The sequence below is a fragment of the Mobula birostris genome, chromosome 26, assembly GCF_030028105.1.
Source record: "Mobula birostris isolate sMobBir1 chromosome 26, sMobBir1.hap1, whole genome shotgun sequence".
NCBI lineage: Eukaryota > Metazoa > Chordata > Chondrichthyes > Myliobatiformes > Myliobatidae > Mobula > Mobula birostris.
This window is the reverse complement of record NC_092395.1, coordinates 7,577,973-7,591,079: the sequence shown is the minus strand read 5'-3', so window position 1 is coordinate 7,591,079 and position 13,107 is coordinate 7,577,973. Positions and strand designations below refer to the sequence as shown.

At 46.0% G+C, this 13,107-nt stretch overlaps 1 protein-coding gene across 1 annotated transcript in view; it reads right to left on the bottom strand.

Moving 5' to 3' along the window:
- Nucleotides 1–1,743: 1,743 nt before the first annotated feature.
- Nucleotides 1,744–13,107, bottom strand: part of cactin — a 43,860-nt gene continuing 32,496 nt past the window's right edge. Inside the window, exons 8-10 of the mRNA XM_072244112.1 lie at nt 13,023–13,082; nt 6,227–6,483; nt 1,744–2,751 (exon numbers count right to left, since the gene is read on the bottom strand). Coding sequence (XP_072100213.1) covers nt 2,261–2,751; nt 6,227–6,483; nt 13,023–13,082 — 808 coding nt within the window. The 3' untranslated portion in view covers nt 1,744–2,260. The remainder of the gene's footprint in view (nt 2,752–6,226; nt 6,484–13,022; nt 13,083–13,107) is intronic.

Here is a 13,107-nt window from a genome sequence, read left to right as displayed (position 1 = left end):
AGAAAGGATGTGCTGCTCTATTGAATTTTGTTTGGACATTTGGAGGTATACACCTGCAAGGTTGTGATGTTGTGAAGAAGGAGATTTATTATGGTTTTGGGTTGGAAGTTGCTATGGAAGCAAGTTGAAGTGAAGGTCGTAATCAGATGGTCTCTTCCACAATGTGTACATGGTTCTCATACGTCTGGTGATGGTGCTAAGTTGAGTAAACAACGAAGGAACGTTGACACCTCTCCAGGGAGACCGCTTAGCCGAGCACCTGTGGTCTGTCTGCCAGAAAAAGCAGGATCTCCCAGTGGCCACCCATCTTAATTCCACTTCCTATTTTCCATTCCGACATGCCAGTCTATAGTCTTTTAGAACAGAGGTAAGGAGGAATTTTTTTAGCCAGAGAGTAGAGAATCTGTGGAATGTTCTGCCACAGACTGCAGTGGAGGCCAAGTCCATGCGTATATTTAAGATGAAAGTTCTATTTTTCTGATCAGTCAGGGCATCAAAGGATATAGTGAGAAGGCAGGTGCGTGGGACTGAGTGGGATCCAGGATCAGCCATTTTCGAATGGCAGAGCAGAGTGGCTCAAATCTGTTCTTGTGTTATATGGCTATGGCCTTCTCTACAGTTGTGATGAGGCCACACTCAGGTAAAAGCAGCAGTACTTTGTATTCCGTCTGGTAGCCTCCAACCTGATGGCATGAATATCAATTTCACCAACTTCCAGAAATACCCTCGGCTCTGCTTCACCATTCTCCATTCCCATTTCCCTCTTTCACCTTCTCTCCTTACCTGCTCATCACCTCCCTCCAGTGCTCCTTCCCCTTCCCTTTCTTCCGTGGCTTTCTGTCCTCTCCTTTCAGATTTCCTCTTCTCCAGCCCTTTACCTCTTCCACCAATTGACTTCCCAGCTTTTTACTTCAACCCTCCCCCTCTCCTGGTTTCACCTATCACCTACTACTTTGTACTTCTTCCTCCCACCCCCACCTCCTTACTCTGACTTCTCATCATTTATCTCCAGTCCTGAAGAAGGGTCTCGGCCTGAAATGTCGACTGTTTACCCCTTTCCATAGATGCTGCCTGGCCTGCTGAGTTCCTCCAGCATTTTGTGTCTGTTACTGTCTGGCCTGCTGTGTGTTGTTTAGTTGTTATCAATCTTTTTGTGAAGAATTAATCTTACTTGTAACTTGTTTTTTTACAGTTGTGATTTTCCTTAAATACATATAGGTGGCAGGGTGGAGTTATGTCTCTACCAAAGGAGATGTAAGGCACTCCTTCCTTCCGCTAGTCTGCAGGTCACCCTTGGGCAAGATGTAGCACCTGCTTAGCCCCCCGAATCAGGGTCACATGAAACCAGGGGAGCAGGTGGTGGATGGTCGTATGAGCAGCTGGGACATATCACAAGTGCTGATTATGCGACCACTGACACCAGGCAGACAATCTCTGAAAGGTATTGATAGTGCCTGGGGTCACCCATCTTGTAAAGACACTGCCCAGAACAAAGCAATGGCAAACCACTTCTGGAGAAAAAGTTGTCAAGACCATGATCACCCACATCGACACATAATGAATGAATAAACATTCAGGGAACCATCCCTCAACACTGTAACAGAAGGAGTATATTTTGGGTGTCTGGAATTTGTACTGAGCTTTTGGACCAGCCACTAGTATTAAGTGTGCAAAGAGGTTCGGCTAGCTGATATTTTCTACCATTGTAAATATGTAATCTGCCAACTACATTCAAAATGGTAGTTATAGCCATTGGTTAATTGTTTATTATCTGTGATCAAAAAGCATAAAATATTATGCAAGATGAGGACAACGAGATTCTCTCTATTATGCTGTATTGAATAAAGACCATTATATCTCCCAGTTACAACTTCTGCGTAGCTCAATTTAGTCAATCACAGTTCCTCACAGAATGAACAATTAAGAGATCGGTATTACAATAAGAGTATAAGGATATAAGGAAGTCAAACTGACGATGTAACAAAGGAGATAATACCTTAAGGTTTCAGTTCTTTCAGCAGAACAGATTTGTTATGGTTCAATTAAGTTTTGTTGCAATAATCACAAAGTATAATGGGGAAAATAATGATAGCATGGGAAAAATTAAAATTATCTCACATCACTGGAAAATATCCTTTACTATCCTGTTGGCTACATCCCTTTCAAAGTCCTGTGCAGCACATATTACTGGCTGGCAGTTTCACAAAGGAAAGTAACTTGAAAATGATAACCAGTCAATTAGTTTCACCTCAGGGTGTTTCTACCTTCTGTAGCGATACCTTTTAAAATGGAACCATAGCTGAAATATTCCATTGGCAAACTGGCATCTGAAACCATGCCGGTGAGAGTACTCCCATTCCCGGTTTACAATTTTAAAGGCAATATCTTCATAGGGAGGACCGGCATGGAAGCGAAGAATGGCAAAATCTTTGTTGTCCGCACACGGCTCAAGGAAATACTGAGGAGTTGCCCGCTTGTCGATAAGGTCTGGGTAAAAGATGTTGAATTTGTAACCCTGCACGATCTTGGGAGGAGGGTTGTCGAAATCATAGTGGGTTTGGTTGTACTTGTTCCATTCAAAGCCAGTATGGACGCGATTGAAGAACCGTGGCTTTCTGGGTCGGTATTTGTCAGCCCACAGATAGACTTTGCCCGTCAAGGGCATTTCCACGCTGAACTGAGCCTCATCGGTTCCCATTCCCTCCTTGGCTTTGCGTACAAATGCATCTTCAGCACTCTCACTGGCATCACCTATGCAAACACACAGAGAAAACATCTGAGAATACTTTCAAGACAAGCAACACTGCATACGCTGGAAATCCAGAGCAACATGCACAAGATGCTGCTCGATCTCAGCAGGTCAGGCAGCACCCATGGAAAGGAATAGAGAGGCGATGTTTTGGGCTGAGAGCCTTCGAACGAACTACGTTCAAGAATACATAGTGGTTAGAGTGATGCTATTACAGCTCGGGGCACTGGAGTTCAGAGTTCAATCCTGTGTCCTCTATAAGGAGGCTGTACGTCCTTCCCATGGGATGTGTGGTTTTCTCCAGGTGCTCTGGTTTCCTCCCACAGTCCCAAGCCGTCCCAGTTAGGAGGTGCATAGGTCATTGTAAATTGTCCTGTGATGAGACCTGGGTTAAATTGGGGGTTGTTAAAGGTTGCTGGGTGGCGCAGCCCCAAGGGCCTATCTCTATAGATAGATAAGATGGATAGATGGGTGGGTGGGATAGATTACATAGATATTTTCCTCAAGTTAGTCAGACTCTTAACAAGGATTCTAAAAATATAATTTTAAAGTTATGACACATGAAGTGACAAATTTGAACATGAATTAGAGAACAAAATAATAACTTGTACATCTTTGATCTTCATTTGGAACAAAGCAACGATAATCGGTTTAACATGGGCATCAGAGCTAACTTATTTTGACTGAGGCTGCAGTTTGCAAGAAAATATTTAAAATCATGACTAAATATGGTAATGCATAAATTTGCACAGTTGTGGCCTTTAAGGAATTCAGCAATAAATCAAATGGGGAATCGAGGAAAGATTCTTCACTGACAGTGTGGTGAAAGCATGGAGTTTGCTACAATAAAAAGTTGAGGTCACAGATTAGATAAATGTTTGGGGGAAGAAGAAAACAAAGGATTATGCTAACACAAGAAAATCTGAAGATGCTGGAAATTCAAGCAACACACACAAAATGCTGGTGGAACGCAGCAGGCCAGGCAGCATCTATAGGAAGAAGCACAGTCGACGTTTCAGGCAAACATCAACTATGCTTCTTCCTATGGATGCTGCCTGGTCTGCTGCGTTCCACCAGCATTTTGTGCGTGTTGCAAAGAATTATGCTGATAATTTTGGAGGAGGAAAGGAAGGTTGGATCAAGTGGAGATAGACTGACTTGGCCTAATGATTTTGGATCTGCATGTCATGTAATTCTATTTTTCATCTGCAACTTGGGGTGTAAATGGTATACTTTGATATTGTCTCACGTATGAAGGTACGAGACGCTTGTCTTGCATACTGCTCATCCAGATCAGATCATTACACAGCACATTGAGCTAGAATAAGGTAAAACAATAACAATGTAGAATAAATTAGAAAAACTACTGAAACCATGCAGTGCAGGTAAATAATCATAATTGTGTACAGTCATAATCAAAACAATCATAATGCAAGATCACAATTGTGGGAGCCATGTAGCTGTTTTCTATCTACATTGTATTCTGTGTTACACATTTATTAGTTTATTATGGTAGTTAGTCACATGGGTGGGGGCATAGTAAAAGCGAAGGGTATAAGTTACATATCCTTGCTTTGTTCTGGGCAGTTTAGCTTGGACCTGGGGATCGCTGGGTGTCGTATCTTTTGCTGAATGCTTAATTACACTTAAGTTGCATCGTTTCAAGATTGTCTATCAAGCAGTAGTAAATCAAGGTAACTGGACTTCCCGTGTTGTCTAGAAGACGTTTCACCACTCATCCGAGAGGCTTTTTCAGTTCTGACCCAGGGTGGGCACTTTTCCAGCTATAAATTTTGTGTAAACTACCTGACAGGGAAAACTTCTTTAGCTTCCTGGGGAAGTAGAAGTGTCGGTGAGCTTTCTTGGCCGTGACATCAATATGGTTGCACTAAAACATACCGGTTGGTAGGTTGATTGGTCATGGTAAATCGTCCCATCTCCAGCAACTTCCACCCCTCTACCGCAGAAACGTGTCAATAAGGGTGTTCTCCTAACCCATTCAACTAACTCATTATTGCAGTAATTTATTTCTGCTATTGCACCCGATTCTTCTTTGACTGATTGCGGTAAAGTGCAGAGCTGTCCCTTCTGGCCCTTCGAGCCACCCACTCAGCAACCCCCCAATTTAACCCTAGCCTAATTACAGTAAAGCACTGTGCTCACCACTACGCTAGCTTGCCACCCTTTACATGACAACTAGATGTGAACATCATCAATAGCCGTCCTTGTCCAACCACACTGGTGTCACAGCCAAGAAAGTTCAACAGCATTTCTACTTCCTCAGAAGGCTAAAGATTACATAAAAAATAAAGACTTCAGATTCCCTGTTCCAACCACGTTGTTGTCCTGGCCAGGAAAGATACAAAAGCCCGAAAGCACGTACTACCAGGGTCAAGGACAGCTTCTATTACACTGTTATCAGACTCTTGAATGGACTTCTTATCTGTTAAGATAGACTCTTGTCCTCACATTCTAACTTGTTATGGTGTTCCACTTTATCATTTACCTGCACTGCACTTTTTCCATTAGCTTTCACACTTTATTCTGCATCATTACAATCTTGGAACAGAGGCGAATCACCACAAATGCTCTCCCACAAACATCGTCAGGGAATGTCCACATCACACGATTTGTACCAGCAGGCCAACCTCCAGAGCACCATATAACATCAAGAGATGTAAGCATCTGCAGGTTGCTCGGGATTGGAAAATGGACGTGGACTTGGAAAAAAAGCTTGTGTTTCCCCCAGACATTGCAGCTACAACACTCCGGCCAGACATGGCCCTGTGGTCCACAACAGCCAAGCTGGCAAATGTTGTGGAATTGACAGTACCATGGGAAGATGGTGTTGAAGAAGCTTATGAGAGGAAAAAGACCAAATACTCTGAACTGGCAACTGAAGCTGCCCAGAATGGCTAGAAGGCCAAGATTTTCCCTGTAGAAGTGGGATGCAGGGGATTCGTTGCTACATCTATTGAAGAAGATGGGGGTGAGGGCTACTCCCTCCAACAAGCAAGCAAGTCCTTGTCAAATGCAGTAGAAGAAAGCAGCAATTGGATTTGGATTAAAAGGAAAGACAACTGGGCTGCAAGATGAAGACAGGAGGGAATGGAACAGAGGGGGGTGTATCTGGGATGCCAGGTAGCACCGTTGAGCCCTCTGGAGATGTCGTGGGCTTATCAACGAAACGTCAAAGGAGGAGGGTGCCCACCTGCTGACCCCGATGACGTACCTACCCTCCCTCATCACCACTCCAAACCCACTGCCAACATCGAGAGTGCCAACTTACCATAGGGATTGAAACATCAAGTCCTAGTAGCTCTACTACTTATCTTAATCTAGCTCAGTGCACTGTGAAATGATTTGATCTGAATCAACAGCAGGCAGGGCAGGCTTTTCACTGTATCTTAATTAAAGTGAGAATGATAAACCAAGACCAAGTTTGCGAGATCAGTTTGTTCACGTTCTTTCTCTTACCAGTCACTTGTAACTGCTGCCGTGCCATCAACAGCTTCTGCAGGTCCTCCTCAGCATCTACAATGTGAGTGTCCATCGGCAGTTCATGTGTGCTCAGTAGCCTGGGACTGTATTTGCCAGCGTCATAGTCATCCAAGCTCTGCTGTATCAGATCCTCCTCGGTGAGGACTGCTTCTCCCTCAGCTTCACCCTCCGCATTCTCCTCTTCTGCATTCCCCTCGCAAGTTCCCGGTACTTCTTTGGCTTCATCCTGTGACCTGCATGATACAAATAAAATTAGCTCCGCCTTTTAAAACTAGAGATTGGTGAACACAGGTGCCAAAATTGGAAGAACTTACAAATTTTGAACACTATTAATGGCTTGTTTAATTTTTTAAAAATGTTATTTACAACATAGGCTAAAATCTATTTGATTCTATTGTGGAGAATTTTGACTCCATTTAGAAAACTTGTTATAGCTGCTCTGATAAAAGTTTAGTTTTAAGCAATATGGAAAACATTCTAATCAGAAAGGTAGCTGGGTCTCAACATCAGCTTCACTTATAAAAAGCTAAACTCTTTGTGGTTCTTCTCTTACCTCTTCAGTTCCCTGTCCTTTTGGAAGTAGACACAGAATGGGGATGGGGCTCTGGTCAAATGCTAGCTTTAGTAAAGGTGTCAAAGGTTATGGGGAGAAAGCAAGAGAATGGGATCGAGAGGGAAAATAAATCAGCCATGACGGAATAGTGGATCAATCTCCCTCAAGGCAATAAGGAGCCAAAGGCAGGTGAGTGGCCCAGGGATGTATAGGCTGAGGTGGAGGAGGGGATGAGTGAAGATCACAAGGGGTGCAATGGGAGGGTGGTGAATTTGTGGATTTTGTTGCCAGATGCAGCTGTGGAGGCCAGGTCGCTGGGTGCATTTAAGGCAGAAATTGATAGGTTCTTGATTGGACATGGCATTAAAGGTTACGGGGAGAAGGCCAAGAACTGGGGCTGAGGAGAAAAAAAAAGGATCAGCTATGATTGAATGGCGGAGCAGACTTGATGGGCCAGATGGCTGAATTCTGCTCCTACGTCTTATGGCCGTATGGAGAGAAAGTAAAAAACAATTCAGAGAATTTATGGCCAATCTCATGTGACTGACCAGCAGAACAGTTTGTGCAGCTGATTACTGCTCGGGGTGTCAGAGTTCAGAATTCAATTCTGGCATCCTCTGTAAGGAAGGTTTTATGTCCTTTCCATGCATGCATGGCTTTCCTCCGGGTGCTCCAGTTTCCTCCCACAGTCTAAAGGCAGTACCGGTTAGTAGGCTAACTAGTCACTGTAAGTTGTCACCTGGTTAGGCTAGGGTTAAATTGATGGATTGCTGGATGGTACGGCTCGTTGGACCACAAGGGTCCATTCTGCGCTGTATCTCTAAGTAAAAATAAACTAGTAATGAAGGCAACCCACACAAAAATGCTAGAATTCAGTAGGTCAGGCAGCATCCATGGAAAAGAGTAAACAGTTGATGTTTTGGGTCAAGACCCTGCATTAATAGGATGCAAAACTGGGCTGGAAAGTGGCAGATAGAGTTCAACCCAGATAAGTCTGAAGTGGTTCATTTTGGTAGGTCAAATATGATGGCAGAATATAGTATTAATGGTAACACTCTTGGTTGTGTGGAGGATCAGAGAGATTTTGGGGTCCGAGTCCATAGGACGCTCAAAGCTGCTACGCAGTTTGACTCTGTGGTTAAGAAAGTGTACAGTGTATTGGCCTTCATCAATTGTGGAACTGAATTTAGGAGCTGAGAGGTAATGTTGCAGCTACGTAGGACCCTGGTCAGACCCCACTTGGAGTACTGTGCTCAGTTCTAGTCACCTCACTACAGGAAGGATGTGGAAACTATAGAAAGGTTGCACAGGAGATTTACAAGGATGTTGCCTGGATTGGGGAGCATACCTTATGAAAGCAGGTTGAGTGAACTTGGCCTTTTCTCCTTGGAGTGACGGAGGATGAGAGGTGACCTGATGGAGGTGTATAAGATGATGAGAGGCATTGATCGTGTGGATAGTCAGAGGCACTTTTCCAGGGCTGAAATGGCTGCCACAAGAGGGCACAGGTTTAAGGTTCTTCGGAGTAGGTACAGAGGAGATGTCAGGGGTAAGCTTTTTTACACAGAGAGTGGTGAGTGTGTGGAATGGGCTGCTGGCGGTGGTGGTGGAGGCAGATATGATAGGGTCTTTTAAGAGATTTTTGGACAGGTACATGGAGCTTAGAAAAATAGAGGGCTATGGGTAACCCTAGTAATTTCTAAGGTAGGGGCATGTTCAGCACAACTTTGTGGGCCGAAGGGCCTGTATTGTGCTGTAGGTTTTCTATGTTTCTATGGATAGTAGAGTATCCCTGAGTCTACAAGTACATAGTAATCCTTATTTCATCTTTCCTATGACTTCAAATGAGGCCTTCTGGCCCATCAAACTCATTCGAGCTCTGAAGGCAACCCCATCACTGACATTTCCCAGTCAGCAGTTCTTGCTCTCTGGCCCATTAGCTGCAGCTGTTGCTACTGCCACCACTGGGGACAACTTACAGCCTCCCACTTAGCACAATTTTAGAATAATGGGGGAAAATTCAGCACCAGGCAGGGGGTGGGGGCGGAAACAAACCAATCAAGCATGGAGTGAACGGCAAACAACAGGAATTCTGCAGATGCTGGAAATTCAAGCAACACGCATCAAAGTTGCTGGTGAACGCAGCAGGCCAGGCAGCATCTCTAGGAAGAGGTGCAGTCGACGTTTCGGGCCGAGACCCTTCGTCAGGACTAACTGAAGGAAGAGTTAGTAAGAGATTTGAAAGTGGGAGGGGGAGATGGAGATCCAAAATGATAGGAGAAGACAGGAGGGGGAGGGATGGAGCCAAGAGCTGGACAGGTGATAGGCAAAGGGGATACGAGAGGATCATGGGACAGGAGGTCCGGAAAGAAAGACGGTGGGGGGGGGGGGGGACCCAGAGGATGGACAAGGGGTATAGTCAGAGGGACAGAGGGAGAAAAAGGAGAGTGAGAGAAAGAATGTGTGTATGACGAAGGGTCTCGGCCTGAAACGTCGACTGTACCTCTTCCTAGAGATGCTGCCTGGCCTGCTGCGTTCACCAGCAACTTTGATGTGTGCTGCATGGAGTGAACGGCCGAGTTTGACACTGTCAGCACCACCGTCAGGCTGAAACCTAGACACCTAGAGCTGTGAGGCAGCAGTGCGAACTGCCGCACCACTTCAGTGCCTTGAAAAATTCAGGCTCCTTCAACATCACTCCATTACAGCAATTCTAATGTAAATCATAATTTAAATTATTTGGAAAAATATTAAAACTGCATAACACACACAAAAAGCATTAATTAAAGTAACAAACAAAATGGCTGAGGAACTCAGCAGGTCAGGCAGTACCTATGGAAAGGAATGAACAGTCGATGGTTCGGGCTGAGACCCTTCATAAGGGCTGGAAAAGAAGAGGACAGACGGCAGAATAAGAAGGTGGAGGGAGGGGTAGGAGTACAAGCTGACAGCTGACAAGTGAGAGCAGGTGAGGGGGAAAGTGAGTGAGTGGGGGAAGGGGGATGAGGTGAGAAGCTGGGAGATGAAAGGTGGAAGAGGTAAAGGGCTGAAGAAGGAGGAATCTGATTAGAAAGGAGAACTGATCATGAAGGAGAAGGAGCAGGATAAGAGGAACTAGAGGGACATAATGGGCAGGTGAGGAGAAGAGGGGAGCCAGAATGAGGAATGGAAAGAGAGAGAGAAGGGGGAGGGGGAAGAAATTACTGGATGTTAAAAAATCAAACTTCACGCTATCGGTTGGAGGCTCCCGAGACGGAATATGAGCCGTTGCTCCTCCAGCAGCAGAGGTCACGGACCGATGTGTCAGAATGGGAATGGGAAGCAGAATTAAAACGAGTAGCAACACACATCAAAGTTGCTGGTGAATGCAGCAGGCCAGGCAGCATCTGTAGGAAGAGTGAGTAAGGGATTTGAAAGTTGGAGGGGGAGGGGGAGATCCAAAATGATAGGAGAAGACAGGAGGGGGAGGGATGGAGCCAAGAGCTGGACAGGTGATAGGCAAAAGGAGATACGAGAGGATCATGGGACAGGAGGTCCGGGAAGAAAGACCGGGGGGGGGGGGGGGACCCAGAGGATGGGCAAGAGGTATTTTCAGAGGGACAGAGGGAGAAAAAGGAGAGTGAGAGAAAGAATGTGTGCATAAAAATAATAATAAGTAACAGATGGGGTACGAGGGGGAGGTGGGGCCTTAGCGGAAGTTAGAGAAGTCGATGTTCATGCCATCAGGTTGGAGGCTAACCAGACGGAATATAAGGTGTTGTTCCTCCAACCTGAGTGTGGCTTCATCTTTACAGTAGAGGAGGCCGTGGATAGACATGTCAGAATGGGAATGGGCTGTGGAATTAAAATGTGTGGCCACTGGGAGATCCTGCTTTCTCTGGCGGACAGAGCGTAGATGTTCAGCAAAGCGGTCTCCCAGTCTGCATCGGGTCTCGCCAATATATAAAAGGCCACATCGGGAGCACCGGACGCAGTATACCACCCCAGTCGACTCACAGGTGAAGTGTTGCCTCACCTGGAAGGACTGTTTGGGGCCCTGAATGGTGGTAAGGGAGGAAGTGTAAGGGCATGTGTAGCACTTGTTCCGCTTACACGGATAAGTGCCAGGAGGGAGATCAGTGGGGAGGGATGGGGGGGACGAATGGACAAGGGAGTTGCGTAGGGAGCGATCCCTGCGGAATGCAGAGAGAGGGCGGGAGGGAAAGATGTGCTTAGTGGTGGGATCCCGTTGGAGGTGGCGGAAGTTACGGAGAATAATATGTTGGACCCGGAGGCTGGTGGGGTGGTAGGTGAGGACCAGGGGAACCCTATTCCTAGTGGGGTGGCGGGAGGATGGAGTGAGAGCAGATGTACGTGAAATGGGGGAGATGCGTTTAAGAGCAGAGTTGATAGTGGAGGAAGGGAAGCCCCTTTCTTTAAAAAAGGAAGACATCTCCCTCATCCTAGAATAAAAAGCCTCATCCTGAGAGCAGATGCGGCGGAGACGGAGGAATTGCGAGAAGGGGATGGCGTTTTTGCAAGAGACAGGGTGAGAAGAGGAATAGTCCAGATAGCTGTGAGAGTCAGTAGGCTTATAGTAGACATCAGTGGATAAGCTGTCTCCAGAGACAGAGACAGAAAGATCTAGAAAGGGGAGGGAGGTGTCGGAAATGGACCAAGTAAACTTGAGGGCAGGGTGAAGGTTGGAGGCAAAGTTAGTAAAGTCAATGAGTTCTGCATGCGTGCAGGAAGCAGCGCCAATGCAGTCGTCGATGTAGCGAAGGAAAAGTGGGGGACAGATACCAGAATAGGCACGGAACATAGATTGTTCCATAAACCCAACAAAAAGGCAGGCATAGCTAGGACCCATACGGATGCCCATAGCTACACCTTTAGTTTGGAGGAAGTGGGAGGAGCCAAAGGAGAAATTATTAAGAGTAAGGACTAATTCCACTAGACGGAGCAGAGTGGTGGTAGAGGGGAACTGATTAGGTCTGGAATCCAAAAAGAAGCGTAGAGCTTTGAGACCATCCTGATGGGGGATGGAAGTATATAGGGACTGGACATCCATGGTGAAAATAAAGCGGTGGGGGCCAGGGAACTTAAAATCATCGAAAAGTTTAAGAGCGTGAGAAGTGTCACGAACATAGGTCGGAAGGGATTGAATAAGGGGGGGATAAAACCGTGTCGAGGTATGCAGAAACGAGTTCGGTGGGGCAGGAGCAAGCTGAGACAATAGGTCGGCCAGGACAGGCAGGTTTGCGGATCTTGGGTAGGAGGTAGAAACGGGAAGTGCGGGGTGTGGGAACTATAAGGTTGGTAGCAGTGGATGGGAGATCCCCTGAGCGGATAAAGTCGGTGATGGTGTGGGAGACAATGGCCTGGTGCTCCTTAGTGAGGTCACGATCGAGGGGTAAATAAGAGGAGGTATCCGCGAGTTGACACTGTGCCTCGGCAAGGTAGAGATCAGTACGCCAGACTACAACAGCACCCCCCTTATCGGCGGGTTTAATAATAAGGTTAGGATTAGTGTGGAGGGAGTGGAGAGCAGAGCGTTCCGAAGGAGTGAGGTTGGAATGGGGACAAGGTGCAGTGAAGTCGAGACGGTTGATGTCCCGTCGGCAATTAGCGATAAAGAGATCCAGAGCAGGCAGAAGACCAGAGCGGGGTGTCCATGAAGAAGAGGAGGGTTGAAGACGGGAGAAGGGGTCATCGGTGGGGGTGGAAGAGTCCTTGCCAAAGAAGTAGGCTCGGAGACGGAGACGGCGGAAGAAAAGTTCCGCATCATGGCGAACACGGAACTCGCTGAGGTGTGGGCGAAGGGGGACAAAGGTGAGGCCCTAAATGAGTAGCCTTTTTGTGCCTTTTTTAAACCTCATACAATGAGCAAAGCTCAAACTGTACACCACGTCATAAATACTCTTCAGTGCATGAAACTAACAGCAGAAATAGCTCTGTTATTGCAAAACAAAAAAGTTATTTTAAATGCTTCAGCAGTATTCCCCTAGAATAGGGGTTCCCAAGCCCCTCTCTTAATGGTATTGGTCCATAGTATAAAAAAAAATCGGGAACCCCTGATCTAAGCCTTAGAGGAATACACCAGGCAGGAATAAGCATCTAAGTACGTATTCATTATAAAATTTTGCTAACATTTTATTGTTTAAAAACGGAATTATTTTGCTATTATTCTACTGGACTGAACCTGGACCATTAGAGTCTAAGGTTATAAAATACCTTTACCTGAGAGGAGAGTTCTCTGCACTAGAGTGGTCGGATGAGGAAAGGTTGCTGTGATCTCTACTGAAATATTATATAAGACAGCATG